The sequence below is a fragment of the Pinus tabuliformis genome, chromosome 3_1 (assembly GCF_031772625.1).
Source record: "Pinus tabuliformis cultivar Carrire ecotype Pingquan chromosome 3_1, CPIR1, whole genome shotgun sequence".
NCBI classification, from domain to species: Eukaryota; Viridiplantae; Streptophyta; class Pinopsida; order Pinales; family Pinaceae; genus Pinus; species Pinus tabuliformis.
This window is the reverse complement of record NC_142301.1, coordinates 225,127,027-225,149,803: the sequence shown is the minus strand read 5'-3', so window position 1 is coordinate 225,149,803 and position 22,777 is coordinate 225,127,027. Positions and strand designations below refer to the sequence as shown.

The 22,777-nt window shown below is 36.6% G+C and overlaps 1 protein-coding gene across 1 annotated transcript in view; it reads left to right on the top strand.

Moving 5' to 3' along the window:
* The window catches only part of LOC149186609 (uncharacterized), a 66,427-nt gene extending 59,357 nt beyond the window's left edge, over positions 1–7,070 (top strand). Inside the window, exons 3-5 of the mRNA XM_089411069.1 lie at positions 6,145–6,222; positions 6,354–6,458; positions 6,639–7,070. Of these exons, the coding sequence (XP_089267195.1) occupies positions 6,145–6,222; positions 6,354–6,458; positions 6,639–6,755 (300 nt within the window). The 3' untranslated portion in view covers positions 6,756–7,070. The remainder of the gene's footprint in view (positions 1–6,144; positions 6,223–6,353; positions 6,459–6,638) is intronic.
* The last annotated feature ends 15,707 nt before the right edge of the window (positions 7,071–22,777 follow it).

Below are 22,777 nucleotides of genomic sequence, written 5' to 3'. Positions count from 1 at the left end.
ATAATCAGTTCGCATTCCTAGAAATTAGACAAAGAAACTGAAGCCTCTCCTGTTCACTCTCTAAGCAGGATAAAGGCCTCTGTGAAAACACCAGGATCATTGGAAGTTGAGGGAAGTACGACGAATCCCCCAGACAAACCAGGATTGACAAACCCTATATGTGAAGAAAGAACCCCTAGAATCAAAGGGGAAGAAACATATTTTTTTTCTTCTTTCATTTATAAACAAGATATAGAACATGTGGTGAAGGATACAATATCTGACTAACCCTAGCAAAGTGAACAAAAGAAACCATTGATGGAAGTTGTAGAGCTAGTCGCCTCGACAACCGAGGCACGACCCAATGAAAAAGCCAAAATTGTTCTTAAGAAGGGGTGAAGGAAGTTATTCGAGGAGAAAAAGGAAGCAACGCTGATATCGACTCCACCTTCGCAATTGGAAGAGCTTCTGAACATATTAGAGATTTTGACTAGGTCGGTGACACACCCGAAGCATGACTCATCAACAACACCCTCCTCAAGGAGCTCAAACCCTTGAGCCGATCACTGTTTTATCCTCTCCAGAGATAGAAACAAGGAGTCCCTCTCGAGCACTTGTGCGAACAAAGAAGCTAAACAAAGCCTTACCCAAGGAGGAGGGACTAGTTGACAATTTTGACGATTTTCAAAGTGATTTTCCACATAATGACTTATCTGAACAGGGGCCAGCTACAGAAAAACAAGTGGCTGAGACAATGGTCAGTCAGACCCATGAGAAATCAATCCACAAGGGAAGTAGTTCACAGAAGCATAACCTACCTCCTGAGGATGTCTTTGCTCATGTTGAAAAGGACTTACAGTATCAAGTTGGTAAACTGCAAAAGGAGAGTCTGAAGCTTAAAGAGAAGTATCATAACCATAAAACTCTGTATTGTCATGTCAGAAAAGAAAATGAAATGTATAGGACTCAAAACTTGGCTTTGGTGTCAAAGAATGATAAGCTGACCTTGAAGAACAAACGACTCCTTAGCTGGAAGGTGAGGTAGTTGAGGCCTACTAAAGGATACATTGTTTATGAACGGGCTCGGAGGTTTCGACAACAAACAACAAAGAAAAATCATGATTTAGAGATTTTGGTTAGTGCAGAGGGAATTTGAATAAAAGGACGATCCCAATTTTGATGTCTGACTGGTTTTGGAAGAAGACAACTGCATGAGGTCATGCATCCTCTTTGGCATGGGGGAATGTTGAGCCCTACTTTTGTCACCTTTTTGACACCATATCCTGCTACCTTTCTTAATATCCTACTCCATTTCGCTCTTTTTAACACCTCAAAACTACATCCTATACTTGTTAAACTGTTCTAGTTCATAAATGGAGGTAAGAATCACAATTGGGTCTGTTTTTACATGTCTTTGGTTAGTTCAGATAGATGCTCAACGAATTCATATTCTCTTGACTCAATTTGACTGACATATTGCTAGGATTCCTAAATATGAGGATGGAGACTTGATGGCATTGACGGGTCACTGATGATTCAACATCTAGCTCGAGGTGCACTAGTCAACTATTTGGTATCTGATTATGTACTCCATTCTATACCATATTCCAGAATTGGCACCAGTCAAACTGATGGACATTCCAAGGCAGATTCTCATGTTCATTGATAGCAGTAACAACACCTCTAGCGTAAAGATAGTACCATGATCAGATTTTTGTGGATATGATAGAATGAATGAGTCATCCTCGAGAATCTGGCTTATCTTAATTAAACTTAGATCATATTTGCATTATCTTTCTTGATTATTTAGTTAAATCTATCTTTAGGTCGTGATCTCTGTCAGAGGATCAAGCACCAGTGTTAGAAAGCTAGTGAGCAGAAGCAAGGGAGAACTATGACTGGGAACATTGTATGATTTTGTTTCAATTCAGTTCTGAACTGTTGTACTATGTATTACTGCAGATTATTAATATAGCAATATTGGTCTTTATTCCTATAAATCTATGCGTTTTTAATCTGCGAGCTTATTGTCATAATCTAACTTGTCTAAGGTCGTGGCAAGGGCCCACCATCGACCTCAGCCAAGTCCTGTAGTTAGTTTTAGTTAGATAGAGAGTTATGTGTGTGGATTGGTGTACAGTAACTGCACTTTGAATGTTTATTTCGTTGTGTTTCTTAGACAATTATTCTGTACTTAGAAGTGTGAGTACACAACATTTAAATCTTTTATAGATCTATGTGTTCTGTCTCTTAAACTTCTAGTTGATGATTGATTATCAAAATAGTAGATTTCTATTTAAGACTACTTGAGCTTATGAAATTGTTTCTCATAGAAGATTGCTTGAGTTTGTAGGCTTTTTCTTTATCAAACATTGCAAAGTTGGAATGGATATGTTCTAGTCTGAATTGAATTTCTGAAGGTCGAGCTTTTAAACAACTTTAAGACTGAAACGAAACCCTTGATTCAAAGGGAAATATCTTACTATCTGTGAATAAAAGATTTCCAACAAAGGACGTTGAGACCAAAGTTTGATGCCTGAAAGTTTCCATAGGATTTTGTTTTGACTGTAGATAATTTTTTTTTATTCTCAGATTAGTCCCAAAATGATTTGTGAGATCATAGAATTGTGTGAATGAGTATTTTGAGCTTGAATCAGATAGTGTCTTCTTAAGCACTGTTAGAATTAATTTTTGATTTATAGTCAAAGGATACATAAGGATTTTGTTTGACCTTGGGGTTAGTCTCTCTCAGATATTGAGTAGAACAAATTAATTGAAATCAAATTGTGAAGTTAGGTTATGATGTTATTAAGTTTATTCAAACATGAATTAGTTTATGTGGTTGTCTAGGATAAATTGGTGATTCTAGTTGTGTGTTATCAGGAAGACATAATAGGCTTCTTTACTTCAGTAAATTTTATTAAAGTAATGGAATAAATTTGAATTAGGAACAGAGATTGGAATAAACATTCGATACTTAATTTAATACTAATTTGAGCATAGAACAATGAACTTGGATCTAAACCGTAATATTTTGCAACTCTAAGATTAGGAATCCCGGTTGACATTTTAAAAGTATAGGGAATTAAAAAAGCATATAAAAACCCTAACAACAAGATTGAGTTTTTGCAGCTCGAATCTCAGCTACAACAAGATGAGTTACAACAAAAGTGTCATCATTATGCACTGTTTTTTGTTCAGAACAATTCTCCGTTTGAGTTTGAGACAGACTCCCATCAGTAGCCAGAACTGATCAAATTTATGAGGTTGAGGTTGATTCCCATCATGTGCCCATTTCAGGAGCAGATTTGCATTAAGATGGGGAGGTTCAGGTTGTACTTCCCAAGCCCATCATCATACCTTGGGAAGAACTTATCAACAACAAGAACATAACTAGTCTTGGGTATAACAAGGATGTTTCCTTTCACATATCTAGTTTCAGAGTGTTGGGTTTCTTCCGGACAATTCTTCACCTACTATACATTCTTCTCCAATTCCACAACCACAGATTCACAGCTGCCAACATTGTGATTGAGTTGGCCATGTGAAAGATTGGTGTTTTGATCTTCACCTTTGTGAGCATTGTGGCAAACACACTCATCATTCAAACATGTGTTCCATACATAAGTCTCCCGCAAGATCAGAGATTCACCTTGGATGGATTTCTTCTTGGCAATGGTCTTCAATAGCCAAGCAAATATATTGGTCACACCAGAGTTCATTATCGAGTATTGACACGTCTTGCAATGGAGATATCTTCGTCTTCTTGGATTGTATTTGACAAGGGGGGAATTGATTATTAGCTACCAACTTTGAAGAAATATCAAGTGAGCTTGAGCCACAACTTGAACAAGAGCTAGTTGCCAGAGCCTAGAACTCGAGTTAGCCATAGCCAGATTCAAAGTTGTAGCCAGGGACAAAGTCATGCTCCATGAACATGTTTTTGGTTGGTGGCCTGCCTTAAAACACCATCGGCAAAAGACTTTGGTTTCTGCTACATCCGTTTGTGGTCATCTCCAAACCATCATCAGGGAGCACTTCCACTTCGCAGAAGACTTCAACTTCTAGCTAGATTTGAAACTGTTCCACGAACCGTTTTGAGCTTTAGTACCCGAGTTGGTGGTCAGCCCTAAACAACCACTGGTAGAAACTTTGGGTTCTTCTACCTGATTTGGTCCGTAGTCCTCCTTAAATCACCATTTCAGAGAGCATATTCAGCCATTGGCTGCCATGCATTTTTGTATTTCAGTGCTCTTCTTCGAGTCATACACCCCTTCAGATTGAGAGGGAATGTTGGACACCTAATCCGAGGGTTGGCGTGGAGGAATTCCAAGAGACCTCTTGGAAGATGAAAACCAAGGGTCAGTGACTTGTATATATATGAATAGAATGTATCTCACGTTGATCTTAATTCTGCAGTCTTTATTTTAGTGAGTGTAACACTTGTGAGTAGGATGCTCATGTCATTTTGTACTAGGGGAGTTTAATACAGGAGCATCCCTGGTTTTTGTGCCCATCCAGTATCACCCAAAATATTTTCTATTTCAGTTTTCTACTTCGTTGAATTCTAGTGATAGTTCCTAGTGTTTAACAAAGGGCATAGAGACTGCAACGTAGAGACTCAAACATACATCTAGGAGGCTGTTAGTGATGTTGTGGATCCAGTTTAGATTCAAGTATGGCCCACTAGTGATGATATGGACTCAATTGACGTGTTCAACTTTGATTACTGGATTTCAAGGAGGTCCGGGGCCTATAAAGGGAGCACTCAGCATACAAATTCATTTCTTGACAGCTTTTAGTAGCTCGACAGCGGGTAGCTTGATATAGCTCAAGGGAGGAGGCTGATCTAACCAGATGAGAAAGGAACCATGCTGGATTTGAAATAGAGATACATATCTCTTGAGAAAGGAGATTGGAGTAGATCTCAGGTTTAAGCATAACCAAGAATTTCAGAGTGCTCTTGAGGTTTGTGGGTTGGGTTGTGGAGGTCAAGATTAACTTGGTAAGAAGAGGAAAAGTTAAATGAGAGTAGATCTGATGGAGTTGAGCACGTGTAGCAGTGAATGGCATTCCTGAGGTTGTGATATAGTGAGCGGGGTAGCTTTATTTTGTTTTTTTTAACCATGGGAAATATTTTTATATTTCATATGAGGGATATGGATGTTTTGGGCCTCGAGGGACTGCTCAGACTCAACAACAAGGATCAAAGCCATTACAACAAAGCTCATCATGTCACTTGTAGAATTGAACCTGGGTGGGGAGGATAGCAATCATTCCTCCCAACCACCTGAGACAAACCCAGTTGACAGCTCTATTTTGGTTTCTGGCTTTGTTTAATTTAAATAATAATAAAGTATGTTACATTGTTCTTCCTTGAGATTTTTGTTGCTTCCCATGGCATATTGCTGTGCACTATTCTGAGATAGGCCACCCTGTAGCTGTATCAGTTTATAGCATTAATGTTGAGATTTTTGGGTTGCATTTTGCAGCTTATGGTGTTTTCAAATTTCAGTCATGCTTCTTGTCATAATCATGAAAATTGTTTTACTGCATCACTTTCTGATGGTAATAAATATTAAATACATTTAAATTCTTACTAGAATTAGAATTGTTCTAGTGTCAAAGTATCAATTTAGATGACTAGAGAGATAACCTAAATATCGAGAGGATGCCACCCTGTTCAACTCACATAAACAACCAGAAATAATAAAACAAATTCATAAAGACATAATAAAGTACTTATGACTATACACTTGGGAGCATTGAATTAGAGAATTGTTGAACTTGAAAACCAAAATGGAAAGACAGTGAAACATTTATTCATAATCTTGATCATTACAGTGGTACATTATAATTTGTACAAATATCATCATACAAAATACGACTATTGTTTTCCACGTATTATTTCAGATATGGGGACCTTATTCTGCACCTCTTATTTTTGAGTAGAATTTTTTTTGCATGCTATTAAGCTTTTTTCTGTTGCATTGAAGCTGTAATTCAGAATCTCTCAGCTTTTATGAATTGCGTTCATAATGCTTAAAATGTTTGTTATATTTTTTTCATGATCCGTAAGGTCCATGAATATACTAGAAACCATATGAGATTATAAAATATTTGTAATCGAGTTGAATGGTTATGCTTGTTTTGATGCGTCTTCAGCCGGAGAAGTCAGAGGAGGAGGAATTCAATACTGGTCCTCTTTCTGTTCTCATGATGAGTGTGAAAAACAATACACAGGTAGAGTGGTTTGGTTTTCTTATGAAAATACTTCAAATAGTTCAGATTTTTTTTCTTTTTTGGTAGTTGGAATGTTCCTTACCACTGTTATACTTTTCACATGCGTAAATTATATTCCATTTGCACTGCAGGTTCTGATCAATTGCAGAAACAACAAAAAACTTCTTGGGCGAGTTAGAGCATTTGATAGGCACTGCAACATGGTTTTGGAGAATGTCAAAGAAATGTGGACAGAGGTGACATGGGATTTTATCTCCTTGAATTTGTGGATACTTCATTCGGCATATTTGAAGATTCTCTTTCTGGCTATTGAGATGCATTTGTATGCCTGTTTGACAGTAAGTTAACAACTTCTGCATGCACTGAATGATGCCTGCTTTGATTGCTAATCTCTAGCTCTGTGATGCTTCTTACAGGTTCCAAAGACAGGTAAAGGCAAGAAGAAAGCTCAGCCTGTCAACAAGGATAGGTTCATCAGCAAAATGTTTCTTCGTGGAGACTCTGTCATTATTGTTCTTAGAAATCCAAAGTGATTAACAAATGGGAGGCTGCTTTAAAATTCATAGGTATATAGGATCCATTTTGGTATGTTGTATGTTACACGGGATACGTAGATTTTTGAAGTATGTAATGCTTTCCAAGGTGTTTGCCCTTGGAGAGCAAATCTTGGTAATTTACAAGTTTAATGGTATATTGCTGGCTGTTAATCAAGATAGTGTTGCTTTTAGGAACCCCTAATTAGTGTATCGGCTTCTAAACTTAAGGTGAGTTCTAAATTTTCTTTAACTATTCATTATGTATCAACATTTTCTTCATGGATTAAGAATACTTTCATGCTTGTAGTTTAATTTATTTTGTACAAGAAATATCTCATGTGATGATGACATCTGGAAGGGCCTTATCTTTGGTTTTTTCCATTTATTTTCACCAGTTAGTCATTAGTAATCATGATAACGGTTTGGACATTACTTGTTAATCAATTATTATATTTCATCAAAGCCATATGAGTTGTGGGTAGGGAAATTTGAAGGTCAAGAAAGAGGCCTGAAATGGAAATGAGAGTGAGGTTGTTAACATTATATTATAAATGGAAAGCATCTAACACTTGGCTCTTTACCATAGCATCTTGCTATATAAAAATTCTCATTTACAACATCCTCCAGACAGTTTCATCTGAGAATTTCTCTCAATTCTCATTTAATAAGGCACCTTAGTTAAGACATGCGAATGTTATGGTTAGTAAATCTTAGCAATTTCAATTTTTTATGGTATATGGATGGTCACCTAATAGTCATCAGGAATTGCAAAAACTGTTTGGACACTACCCATTAATCTAATGCTATATTTCCTTAGAACCTTGTGACTTTCGGGCTGGGAATTTCAAGGTCGAGGAAGGTCCCAGAAAAGGAAATCGTTATGCTAAAAATGGAAAGCACGACACAATCAACTTCTAACAAAAACATCATACCAGGAAAGTTCCTATGGAATGAGGCTGCTCGTTTTATGCAGTTAGCCATAGTGGAGACATGCCAGTTTTATAGTTAGTAGATTTAGTTAAGGGCCAACATGGCGCTTTTTAATTCTAGTTTAAAATGACCTTGCAAATGATGATAAGATCATTATGAGTGTGTATATATCGAAATATAATTCGAGGATTCCTAATTTATATGCAACTGTAAACTATTAAAATATTTGCGATGGTCTCAATAGGCAAGAGTTGAATCTAGATTATCACGAAGAAACACAGGCTAGCAAAGCAGCTTACTGTCAGTGCAACTTTTATACTGACCTGCTCCTAGAGTGCTTATGAATGTTTGTAAGAAGAATTGATCTGGTGTGTTGTCTGGGACATTCCGGAGCTCTCCTTTAGGTAAGCAATGTTAGGAAAACCAGAAAATTAGGTCGGATTGCTGTTGGAAAGATTGGATCAATGAGTGAAGTTCTTTCTCAAGGGGGTTGGTTCCCATAAAAGAACTAACCACAACCAGCTTTGGAGGGTCTGTGTGAACCGTGTCTAGAGTAGAGTGAAGTAGAAAGGGCAATGAGAAGCTGGCTTTTCAGTTGAGATATGAAAGGATAAATGGAATTTATTTTGTGTGAAGGGGGTGTTTTATTGCTGCTTTTACTATGATAGGGAGATTCAAGGATCAATGAGTGAAGTTCCTTCGCAGGGGGGTTGGTTCCCATAAAAGAACTAACCACAACCAGCTTTTGAGGGTCTTTGTGAACCGTGTCTAGAGTAGAGTGAAGTAGAAAGGGCAATGAGAAGCTGGATTTTCAGTTGGGATATGAAAGGATAAATGGAATTTGTTTTGTGTGAAGGGGGTGTTTTATTGCCCCTTTTATTATGATAGGGAGATTTAAAGACCTTGTTTTTAAATCGGGCATGTTTACATATGAAGTATTGGACTTTGTTACCATCCAAATTAGCAGAGATGTCAAGGTCCTTGCAACTTGTTAAGATGGCACACACAGAACAAGTGCCCAGTGAGGCATGGATCTCCAGTCATTAATCCTTCCTCTTAAATGGCTATGGGAGAGTTCCCTATATGAGATAACTTCACCCAATAAATATTGACTAGTGCTTTGTATGGGGTCTGGGGCATGGATCTCTACTCATTAAGCCTTTCTCTTAAATAGCTATGGGAGAGTTCCCTATATGAGGTAACTTCACCCAATAAATATTGACTAGTGCTTTGTATGGGGTCTTGGTTGAAGGAGTTAAATATTTAATGCTCTACTGATCTGAAGATGTAAAGTATGCAGAAAATAAAAACAGACCAACAATATGATTCACTCAAAGAAAGAAGATAAACAACATATAAATAGCTAGCCCAAATTAGTGAGATTTTAATATATTTGTCGAATCTATAAATATTTTTTGACTTTGAATTTTGGTAAGGGGGTTTCTAGGTAAATTTGCTTCTTGTCTCGTGATTGCAAATTTGAAAATCTACAGAAAAACACAAAACAGTATAAAAAAACCCTTGTAAGACCAATCAACAGTGCTTAAACACTCTAGGTTGATAATCTGGGGGTAAGACTTTTCCACAGCTTCCAGGTTGCAACAAAAGTGAATTTCCAACTAGTTGAAAATATTGCTGAAGTCCTTTTAGTAAAAACACAGAAACACACAGAAACAGGCAAACAAATAGGGCTTGTTAAAATATGTTAATTTTAATTCAAATTTAATAAAATTAACTTAGAAAACAGATATGAGAATTAATTACACGGGTTTTATGATTTAAACTTACTTGGACAAGCCCTTATACCTTTAATTTCTGCAAAATCTGAATGTGTATGGCTGTAGCTTTTTGCAGATCTGGAAAATTCAGTTCAATATACCTGTGAAGAATGTGTGGTTGAGATTCAAAATAAAGGTATTTTGAACCCTTGGGCTAGATCTAATTGCAGGCTCAAAACCCCAAAAGTTACTAGCTAAGATTATGATAGAGCTTTGAAAATACTAGCTAATAAATATTTAATTAAAACAGAAAATTAAATGATTTGGATTTTTTAAATAGGAACTGGTTGTTGAATTGACTACAATTTTACAATTTTACCTTTTAGAAGCTGAGTTGTGAATCACATTTACCATCAAGTTGGTCATGCACTTTGAATAACGAGTCATGCGCTTTGCATAACGAGGCGGGTTTGGAATTGAGAAGCTCATCTCACCTCCTCCTATGTCTAATATTTTCCACAATGTTCCATATGTAATTAGGAGCAGCCTTTAGTGAGACACCTCTGATCTTTGGGTTGATTATGTGGCAAAAGAGATTTTCACCTAGTCCAAGTTAAGTACCTAGAAGGGTTGTACCGACCTTTGATTCCAACTCCCAACTGGCAACAAGAAATTGGAGAAGACTAATACCTTGTCTATTCTCTCCACATGGCTATGTAGAACCTCAATGGATTGTATATCCATTTCCCCTTTCTTTATAAATAATCGATCCTGGGACATATGGGTTATGAGCCCATTTCGTTATCGGAAGTGTTATCTTTCACTTTTTCTTTAAAAAACCTGGGCAATGCATATATCGGAAATACACGGGAACAAGGGAAATACAAAGGAAAACCCCAGCGGAACACAAAGCCGGAACTCAAACATTACAAACCCGTGTTCATAAAATTGTCGGGTCCGTCTCTTGGTCACTGCCGTCCTACTGCGCTCTCCATTCTCTGATTGACAATACCTCTGATCTCCAATCACTGATCGATGTTCTATCGGCCTATAAGAGTATCGGTCATCACAATATCGTTATTCCATTAACTGCTGGCGCTTGACCTTTGCGATATGCGATTAGCGACTAAATCAGAACCGTCGATCCTACAGTTGATCCGATGGTTGGCCTAAATTGCATATTGGCGTATCCACTATCCGCCAGTCCTTCACCTCGGCCTAATGCGATAAGCGATCAAATCTCCACTGTGGATCCTCTTCCCGATCCAACGGTCCATGCTTAATCGCATGATCGCAATCGCATTATGTCTAGGTCCGGTTCCGATAACTTCCAAAGGCTTTCGCCGATGCGCTATTGAGATCTTTGTTTCGACGATTGCATCCGGTCCGTTGATCTGTGAGATCTAACGGCCCCTGTGCATTGATCCTTGCTATTGATGGACTCTGTGTTAAAAACACGATAACTCCATATATATAATAATCACTCGATATCCTTGGATCGCCATCGATCCATTAAGTGATTGATGGTCGATCAAAACCACAACACTAACACATTCAGATTATCTATGAACACACAGGCACACGATTTCAACACTTAAAACACACTTTTATATTATACACGATATGAATAGAGATATAAGGCATTTCAGCGTTAGGAACAAGCTCTAGTTTGATTATATTTTATCTATCTTTGTCTTAAAATCTCTGTATCACTCCCTCTCTTGAACACGCAGGGTCATCATATATATAACGAATATTGGATTGGATCACTGAAAGGATCCGATCAGATCTCTCCATGATTTCCTCAACAACCCCTAAATCTCTCAACTATATGCATACATGGCAAATTACATTTAATTAAGTCCATCAAACTAGCTCTATTAAAACAAAATTTGTCCCTTGTTTGCTCCGATGGTCCACGTCCTCCTCTTTTCCGCTTTGGATTCCTCTTTTGATTAAGGGGGGCTCAGATGCTCCTGCATCACCAATCTTGAGGTAATCCCTACTAATTGTGTATATTATCATCTCAAAACCCTTTACAACACAAAAAATAAATAAAATGGAGAAAAACAACTCACACAATGTTATACAAAGTGTTTGCAAAATAAAAGTTATATATGGCATGTAGTGATCTCATAATTCAATAACTTGAAAGATATTATAGACTAGACTTTTATAATTTTATTTGAAATGACTAAATGTTGATAATAATAATAAACAAACAAACAATTCTATTGAATATTTATATGGAGTCCATCATTTTACAATCAATTATTATATTTTCTACTACCAATATTTTATATACTTTTATATACTTAACTTTAACATGAATTTCTTTATAGTCTAGACATTTTGCATATTTTGTGTGTGAATAAACTTCGCTTATCTAATTTTATACCAGAGCGAGTATGATTCTAGGCTTTGGCGACACTCTTATCAGAACCACTCTAATCCATCTTTTGGCTACACAATTATAAGAGTTTATTTGAATTACCAGTCTTTGATTACCATTGGCTTTTAGCCATTTTTAAATTTATAATTTCTATTGAAGAAAAGATCATTTTGGTTGTAAAATATTCAAGGCACATATTAAGTTATGTTACAATTCATTGAAAAAAATACAAAATTTGGATGGTAGCATGTGAGAAAAAAGAGTGAAATTGCAAGCAATGAAGTGCTATAGCTTCCACAATTCAACATGCTATAAATAAGTGATATGTCCAATAGCTAAAGTAATTATTGCACAAAAAATTCTTATACTAGCAAATAGGGTTAATGAGATCTACTAGTTTGAAATTCACTATACACAATTATTGCACTTTGTCATATTTGGATGGTAGCATGTGAGAAAAAAGAGTGAAAGTGAAACCAATGAAGTGCTATAGCTTCCACAATTCAACATGCTATAAATAAGTGATGTGTCCAATAGCTCAAGTAATTATTGCACAAAAAATTCTTACACTAGCAAATAGGGTTAATGAGATCTACTAGTTTGAAATTCATTATACACACTATTGCACTCTGTCAACAAAATTCTACTCTATGCCATCGTAGTGCCATCCACCCACTGTATCTAAACTATATTCAGTCACACTGTAGTGGTACTTATCCCGATCCATACAATTGTTGATTTGTTTTGTTATACAACCACAAAACCATGTCACAATTCACACGAAATTATGCCCTATAACCATGGCAACGCCTATCCATTATATAGACTTGCCTTAAATGCAAGTTGTTAGGTTCAATCCCTCATTCTAATGGTTCCACCAAAGGTTTGTCAAGGTTCCATATGCAATGCTCTTGGAACCTTGACGTACCTAACCATTGCATCACATTGTTGTTACTGCTTGCTATCGATCTTGTATTGTTGTGATGAAGATGTACCATATGCTATTGATTTAATACTTTAGTTTGTATGCCACCAAATACATCAAAAGTCATTATAGTGCATTTAAAAATGGTTATTGTTAGTGGTTAAAAATTCATGTGGAGAAGTTAAATAATATAATCATTAAAAGGCAATATTCAAAGGGAAAAATAAATAAAAGGGAAATTATATATTGAAAACATTATTTATATAAAAAGCTTATTCAAAAGTTCAATTAAAAAAGAGACCCTAAGCTCAACTTATTTGAAATTTAATAGAAGAAAAGTAAAGAAATCATATAAAATGAGATACCTCTTATTGAAAAAAGACAAGTTATATAACCATAATATTAAAGATTTTTTTAGGAAGTGGAAGCAAGAAGAATAAAGGTGAAAATTTCAATGCGAAGAAACTTTTAAAGTATTAAGGGAAAAAAGGAAGAAGGTATTATAAAAATAATATCTCAATTATAATTATCAAACTTAAATGAAATATCACGGGTGTTAATAGAAACTTTTAAAGTATTAAGGGAAAAAAGGAAGAAGGTATTATAAAAATAATATCTCAATTATAATTATCAAACTTAAATGAAATATCACGGGTGTTAATAGAAGACAAAATAGAAAGGAATGGAATCTATAATTGAGTATAAAGGAAGATTTCTTAAATTTTCAAAAAACTATGTTCAATACTAAGAATCAAAGGGAGTCATGTGAGGAAATATATAAATATTTTTATTGTTTTCACCAAAAAAAAATAATAATTATGTTTTCCTTGAATTCACTAATGAGTTAGCGATTCCCAATTCAAATATAATTGGAAAGCTAAATTTATGGAATATAAAACAATACGACATAATAGATTTACAACTAAACATTAGGGATTTTACATTTATATCTTAATTCAATATTAGATTTTTGTGGAGTGATGATGGTCACTGATCCGTAAACTACCGTGGATATTCCACTGGACAATTTATCACAACAAATCTGATAAAATTATACTTAAAAATCTAAAATTTACATTATTACAATTATATTTCTCGTTAGATTTATAGATATGTAGATCACTATTAATAACGTAAGCATGAAAAAATTACGCAGAAAATAGAGAACAATGAAATAAAAGCTTACACACATTTGACACAAGATTTGACTTGGGAAACCCTTTCGGGAGATAAACCCAATTGGAAGGTGAGGCTGCTTTGCGCTCTTTCTCTGAATAGAAAATGTTTGCGAGAATAAAAAAGTATGGCTTGTGGCCTATGCGATACTACAATGCACAATTCCTCTCTGTGTGGTCTATCTCCTTTCCTTCCAGGGTATTTCCGCTAAGCTATGGAACAAATACATTCAAAAGAATGGAACCCCTTTTCCTCTTAGTGGCCCAGTTATAACAACTCGATAACTTACTAGTGGTTAGGTTTAACTACCCCAACTCTTAACTAGAGTTACAACATAGATTCTTTTAGAGTCTTTTTCATCATAATCATGTGGCTAGCCCCTTTTCCATGAATTATGGGGGCTGACATGGCATCTTCTTTAATTATGGTGGTGAAAACAAGAAGGTCAACTTCTGAGTGACATAAATTTCACATACAAACTCGGATTGACGCAGTTCTTGCGCAGTTGAAAATGTCTCTGTGTAGAATAAGAAATAAGGTGCTATGCTAAAGCGACAAAGTTTTACCTCCAAAATAATTCATTTGATGACTCAAAATGCTTTCGGAAGGATTCAAACCCCAATTTACTAAATTGGGCTCCATCAGTAAAAATGGTCCCGTGAGCTGATTCCTCCACTTTTTCCACTTTGAAAGCATCAAGATGGATTACAAATAATATAATGATCCAATCTGGATAACACCTCCCCTTTCTGTGAGGCTTTTTGTCCCTAAAATCTTATAATGAGGTGAGGAAAATTTTCCTCCACCTTCTCTAGGGTGTACCATTTAGCTTTTCTTGGAAGTTGCCTTTTCAACCAAATCTACCAAAGGTCATGTTACCCCTATCTTGTAGTTTCAGACCTCTTTTGAAAAACTATATCTTTTATCAATTCCGCTTGAGCATCTGGTGCCAAATCCTCCACAAAAGGTTGGATTTGTTCTTCTTCCTGATCTAGCATGGAAGGCTCACAAAGTTTCATATTCTCTACATTCACAACTGAGTAGATGCACATATATAGTTGTAAATTGAATCGATAAGCATTATCACCCACCTTTTCTAGTATCTCGAAGGGACCATACTGCAAATCCTTGCTTTTCTTACTAGGCCCTTGTAGCGTCTCCTTGTTTAACTACAACCACACTTTCTCCCACCTTGAATAATTTCTTTGTTCTATGTTGATCATGCCTGGTCTTATATTTCTCCTATGAATTCTGCAGTGTCTCTTGTACTTGTATATGGATATGCCATATCTTCTTTATAAAATTTTTAGCCCTCAAAGCATCTCCTATAAGATCTTCCCTCACTCCTTGCTGCCCATATGCAATGTCCAAAGGCGAAGGCGACAAATATCCAAAACAAGTTTCAAATGGGGACTTTCATGTAGAAGTGTGGACCGCTCTATTGTAAGGATGCTGTATATATACCATATTTTCATCTCAGGTCTTCATTTGCTTATGGTTGTATCCCCTCAGAGTATGCACCAAAGTCTTGTTGATTACTTCTGTTTACCCATCTGTCCATGGATGGAATGCTGTAGACCTTTTCAACTTTGTGTCTATATTTTCCCACATTGTAGTCCATAATGCACTGAGAAATATTGTGTCCTTGTCTGAAATGATGCTCCTTGGTATCCCTGCAAAGTGCACCTAGACTTGTCCAAAGACTAAGTTCGCTGCTTCTTGCCCACTTATGGTCTTTTTACAAGGCATCAGAACACACATCTTGCTGAACCTATCAACTACCACAAACAAGTAGTCATGTCCCTTCTTGGTTGTTGGTAATCCTCCCACAAAGTCCATGGAAATGATCTCCCAAGGATGAGTGGGTACATGTAAGGGATGATATAGACCCTATTTCTTGTTGTTAGGCTTGCTTGTACAACAAATAATGCATCCTTTTATGAACCTAGCTATATGTTCTTGCATCTTGGGCCAATACACACAACCATGATTTTCCCTACACCAAAGTGCTATGCAACCTTGGAGGTGTGAGCCTCTCTAATCAATTGCAATTACTCACCTTTCAGAACACATAAGTTATCCAGCTTGTAGAGTAACCCATATTGGATATGGTAGTCAAAGGTGTTGTCACCATCGTGCACATGACTTTGACTCTACAAATGCTGAAATCATCATCATCTGAATATGCCTCTTTGTATGCATTATGTGTGAATGGCTCCATGTGCATAAGAGTCCCCAAAGCTGTGATCTTTGATGTGGGTGGCCTTGAGAGAATGTCAACCAACTTGTTGTGTTTCCCTTCTTGTACTTGATCACCAAATGAAACTACTGTAGAAACCCCATTCACTTGTAATCCCTAGTCTACTATAGCTTACTCTAGGCCTACATATACTGTAGCAGCTGATGATCTATGTGGATTACTGTCTCCTTTCCCATCCTATAGTGCTTCCACTTCTTCACAAATTGCACCAGGGCAAAAATATCCTTGTTGTAGGTAGGGTATTTAAGAACCACCCCATGAAATATTTTAGAATGGTAGCATCCATGACTTCCTCCTTGCATAAAGACTGCTCCCATGGCATACCCACTCACATCTGTATCCACTTTAAAGGGCCATTGCAAGTTTGGTAATTCCAAAACAAGTGCTTGACTGGTCTTCTTCTTTAACTCCTTAAAGGCCCTTTGTTGGCCCTTTCCCCACTTGAAACTATTGCCACATGTTGTTATAGCGTGGAGCGGCATTGGTACCGTTGAAAACAAGGCTATGAACTTTCCTCAAGTATTGTACTTCCTCAATGAAACTCTTGACCTCAAAAACATTAGTAGGAATTGACTATTTCATGATGGCCTCCATATTGGTAGGATCTATCTTCAACTCTCCTCCACCTAGTATCACATACCCTAGATACACCAAAGGCTGCTATGCAAAATCACACGTTTTGATATTTGCTATCAGCTGGTGATTCTTTAATGTCTCCAGAACCAGCATCAAATGTGAGATGTGCTCGTTCCAGGTAGCACTGTATACCGATATATTATCCAAATAGACAATAACAAATAAATATACGAAAGGGAACAATACACCATTCATTAATCTCATAAATGTAGTTGGTGCATTGCATAAGCCAAATAGCATGACTAACCATTCATACAAACCTTGCTTGGTTTTGAATGAAGTCTTCCAGGTATCTTATTCTTTGATTCGAACTTGGTGATATTTGAACTTTAATTCTAGTTTGGTGAAATGTTTCGCCTATTGCAATTGAATCAACATATCATCTATCTTGGGAAAGGGGTACCTATTCTTGAGTGTCATTATGTTCAACCCCTTGTAATTTATACACATCCGCCAAGTCCCATCCTTCTTTGGCACAATGATAATGAGAGACCCACATGGTGACGCACTCGGTCAAATGACATCCTGTCCCAGTAATTGCTACAACTGTTTCTTCACCTCACTTGCTTCTATAAGAGACTGCCTATGTAACCTAATGTTTGGCAATGGGGGGAGTCTGACAATAGTTGGATCTCATGCTCCACTTCCCTATTAGGTGGTAACCCTTTAGGCCCTCAGAACACATCCTTATATGTTTGTAGTAACTCTTCTAGTTGCTGTTTCTATTTCTTAGTACACCAATCCATGGATGCCTTGCTTCTTATTGATTCTTCTAGAGACTAATTTTCTCTTAAAAATAGTAAAACATAATTATGTCTGGAATTGATCAATTTATTGGCTTGGTTGGCACTTACGAACATAATTTTTGCCTTGCCTTTGTGCATGTTGATGGTGAACGATCCTTGACGAGCCGATACTAGTTGGCTCTCCGCATGAATTTGTATCTCACATGTACATGTAGGGACTCCCAATCACGACTGAACATACATCAAAGGGAACAACATTTAGTTGTACTTCATCAATAAAACTAACACTAATAACAAATCTAATTTTGCACTGTTTTGTTACCTTCAAATCTACATCCTTATTTACCTATCCAGTGGATGCGAGCTTGGATGATCACGAACTTCCAACCCCGAATTCTTGGCAAGAGCTGCTGTAATGAGATTCGCTTGCGATCCTGAGTCAAAAAGAGCATCAATCTTTCTCTTCTTGACCTGTATCTTTATATGGGAGAGTTTGGTAATTTCTCTTCTTAATGCTGAAGGCTACTCAGATTTGCCTCCTTCTGCATTGATGTACATATGATCTTATCATCTATGTATGAGTTGCTTTTAAATTAGTTGCTCGAATCAGTGGCCATGAGATTATTCTTCTTATTGTCTTTTTTTTTTCTTTCCTCGGGTTAAGCTTTGGATGCAACTTCGAGCACATCTCCTCTGTATGGTCATCAAAGTTGCAGCGATTGCTTGGATATTCACACTGATGTGTTGTGGTTGTTGTCTTTTTATCTTTTCCCCCTTTTTGCTTCTTCTTCCCCTCCTTAGAAGCACCGTGTTGCTCCTTCTGTTTCTATCCATGTGATTGCGATTTCTTCAGGTCTATGTTTGTTAGGTATTGTTCCTGTACATGAGCTTCATCCACTGATAGGGGCTTGAAAAACATCACTTTCTCTCATATATGGCGGTGTATACCTTCAAGCCTATGTTTGTCAGGTATTGTTCTTGTACACGAGCTTCATCTGCTGATTTGGGCTTGAAAAACATCACTTGCTCCCATATATGGCGGTGTAGACCTCCTAGATACTTGAGGAGTATATCTGTTTTTTTTGGGGAGATACCCAACATTATGGGCATATTTCTTAACTCTGTGGTGTACTCCTGAACACTTTGCCCTAGTTTTTTCCTGAAGTAGTGCCACTTGATTTATTGATCCTCTACATACCCAATAAGGTAAAAATTTGACTATATGAGCGTTTTAAATTCCTCCGACTTAGTTACCGGAGGCTATCTCTCCAACCTTAGGGTCTTCATGTGTCTTTCCCACCAAGTCAAGGCATGACCCTGTAATTTTAGCTGTACAATTGAAATCTTCTATTCCTCCTTGATTTGATGAACACTGATATACACTTCGAGTTGTAACTAGTGATTTAGCTTCAGACTGCCTATTTCGCCTTGGTATGACAAAATATCGACCTTTGCTTCCCTTTTGAACCGAGACTATGACTAATTCACGACACTCAAATTGGGTTGATCTTTTTCGGGTTCTTTCTTCAGTGGGTTCTCCATTTCTTCTCGATATCCCCTTTGATCTTTCTTCTACATTACAACTCCCATTTTCTCCAAATATCCCAAGCTTATTAATCAAGGCCACCATGAGGAGATTCGCATTACGATTTATATGCGAGACTTCTTGTTCCAATGAAAACCTAATCTTTACAGGATCATGAGGGTTATTCACAGATTCATCGACCATGATTAGGGTTTTATGAATTTTGGCCAACGGAACTAGATCCCTACAAATATCCACAATAAACCTAAAGGAACCTTCTCTTATCTCCATGTAATACATAAACTTCCATGGATATTCCACTGGACAGTTTGTCACTACAAATCTAATATAATTATACCTAAAAATTCAACGTCTGCACTATTACAGTTTTATTTCTCGTTAGATTTATAGATATGTAGATACCTGTTAATAGTGTATGCATTTAGATTAAAATTATGTAGAAAATAGAGAACAATGAAATAAAATTTCACGCACACATTTGACACAAGATTTGACCTAGGAAGCCCTTTCAGGAGAAAAACCCAGTGGGAAAGTGAGGCTACTTCGCTCTCTTTCTTTGAATAGAAAATGTATGGAAGTACAAAGAATTATGGCTTGTGGCCTGTGGACTACTACAATGCACAAATCCTCTGTGTGTGCTCTATCTCATATCCCTCTCAACTATTTCTGCTCAACTATTGAACAATTGAACTTGAAAGAATGGAACCCCTTTTCCTCTTAGTGGCTCGGTTATAACATAGCTCGATAGCCTACTAGTGGTTAGGTTTGATTACCTAAACTCTTAACCATAATTACAATATATACTCTTCTATAGTCTTCTTCATCATAATCATGTGGATATCCCCTTTTCAGTGAATTATGGGGGTTGATGTGGCATCCTCTCGAATTATAGTGGTGAAAATAGGAAGATCAACTTCTGAGTAAATTTTACATATGGACTCTGATTGATGCAATTCTTGCGCCGTTGGAAAGGTATATGTATGTAGAATAGGAAAAACAAGGCTTGACACCAAAGTGACAAAGTTTTACCCCCAAAAAATTTCACTTGATGCCTCAAAATTCTCTCGGAAGGTTTAAAACCCCAATGTACCCAATTGGGCCATGCTGGTAAAATGGTCCTGTGATTTGGCTCCTCCACTTTTTCCACTATGAAAACATCGGTATGGATGAAAAACAATATAATGATCCAATCTGGATCAATGACATTATTTTTGGTTCACCCTAGATGGAAACACTAGGGTCCTTCATCTTAAATACAAAGAAGATGTTTTTGACATTTTCCTAAAAGGAGAAAAATTAATAGTAGTTTTGTAGCATCCATTGTCATTTTAATTTTATTTTAAGTTTTATCGCAAAAATGAAAAAAAAATCAAATATTATATTCTAACGGGAAATAAAAGAGAATGCAGAAATTTGAAAGAAATGATTTATTTTATGCTATTGATGGCTTGCGAACGTGAGAGACCCAGGAAAAGATCTGAGCCATCCGCTTGACAGGCAACAGATCTAACGGTAATCGTGTGGATAACAAGAACAAAGTTTAATTCAAAATCGGACGCGAGAAATTATAAAACGGAATTAAAACCTCAGTTAATTGGGGCCGTCCGCTTGAAGGATACAAATCCGACATAATCACGTGATTAACAAGGACGAGGTTTAATTCAGAAAATGGACGCGATGGTTTATAGAATGTGGTTTAATCTGTTGAAGTCCAGATCAATCACAACCACTCATCAAGAAGGGACGAGATCCGACGGATATCGCATCAAAAAGTGCATGGGTTTTATTATAAATTTTAGACCCGAGAAGTCTTTGAACTGCAGTTTTGTTTCCTATCGGGTCCATGGGGAAGGTAAAGGTTTGTGGAAAAGGCGGACATGATAAGATTATGAACCAGAGTTTTGTTTCCTTTTGGTTCCGTGGTAGCTGAAGGTTTTCCATATTCCACGTAAATCAACCAATTTCGCTGTTTTAGCAGAATAACTAAAATTAGAGGCGGATGATCGAAACTTCAAAGGAACGGTGATTGGTCAGGTTTCTTTGTGTTTTCACCAATCAGAACACTTCCAATATATACGTGGGCCTATAACCACAAGTCCACGCACGAAGTTTTGTAAAGATGTAGTTTGTTGTGTTAAAATAGTCTAGCTATTATTAGAACATCTACAGAGAAACTTCATCAATAGTCAAGCCACATATTTGAACAACGAGCAACCATCACCTTCTAATTTTTTTTACTTTTTGTTATTTTGTTTTCTTGAGAAGAATGAGGTGTCTTTTACCCTCCAATGTAATATTTTGTAATGACTTTTACCTTAGACATTTAGGAGATAGTTAAGCAGTTTGACAGTTTTGGTGATTACCAACTGTCCCATGATGTATAAAAAGAGGGAAAATTATAGAAAATGGGTTCAAATTTTGAAGAACCTGGAGACTAGGCTATTGGATTCTTGATAAAAATGATGATTAATGAAAGAATCGGGGGTTTTACACACATTGTTGGGTATGATTTGTGATTTCTCTGTTGTGTCATCATGTATCTTCCTTTCTTGAAGTATGGTAATGAAGCTGCAGGTCTTTGTTTACTTGTGTGAATGAAGTTAAAATTCCTTAAAAGAGCGCTCCTATACTTAAAGTTCCTACTTCTACATTTCTTCTAAGTTACAGATAATAGTTTCTGTTTAAAACAACATATTGTCTTTAACTTCCCAAAGTGTTACAGATAATAGTTTATGTGAAAAACAACATATTGTCTCTAACTTCTCAAAGCATTCTTCACTCAACAATTTTATTCAGCAATCAAATGACATTCTAAGACTTTCATATCAACTAAGTATTAAGGGTTAAAAGTCAGGTTCTTTAGGTCCTTCACTTGAGGATACATCATACAAATAAGTGATAAGAACAATAAACATTAATGTCTTAAGCACAATTTCTACACAACCAAGAAATTGGTTTCTTAAGGGACAACATTAATTGGCACCGTTGCCTGGGAGAGAAGTCAAGAACACTTTTCCTTGGGTTTTTAATATTTTCCTCTGGTTGTTCAACGAGGAGGAAATATTTGGCTGTATTAAACAGAAAGCAATAACTCTGGCTTCAAAGAGGCCTCATATGAGGTCATATACCTCACATCAAAAGGTTTAAGTCCTTTCAGACCCTGAGAGACTGGTTTCCAAGAGGGTTGGAAGGCCAAAAACTCGAGTTATACCAAGTCCTACACTGTCTGCACCTGGCAGCAGTTCAACACATCTTTCATCCAAACATTCACCTTTATTTGACCAAGAGATACCTTTTACATCCACTTCATTTCAAGAACCCAACTATCAAGAACGGTCTTTAGAGTCTGTTTCTTTTTCAGTATCTGCTATAGTTATTCAACCTGAACCTATAACTACATTGCCACCTTTTCATACTCCATTTACTCCTCAGACAGGTTCTACATCTGTTGGTACTCAAAGTTCAATAAGTTCAGGAGCAAACATGGCAGCACCTACATTCTTGTTGAATAGGTATGCACCTATTCATTTGCCACAACAGTAGAATCAAATGCCTCAAGAATACTTGAATTTTCTTCCTCGTTTCTCAAGGGAGGATGAACAAACAGCAGAGAAGCATATAGCAGTGTTTTGTAATTTTGTAGAAAATCTCAATGTTGAACACTTGGATATTGTTTTAAGACTTTTTGTG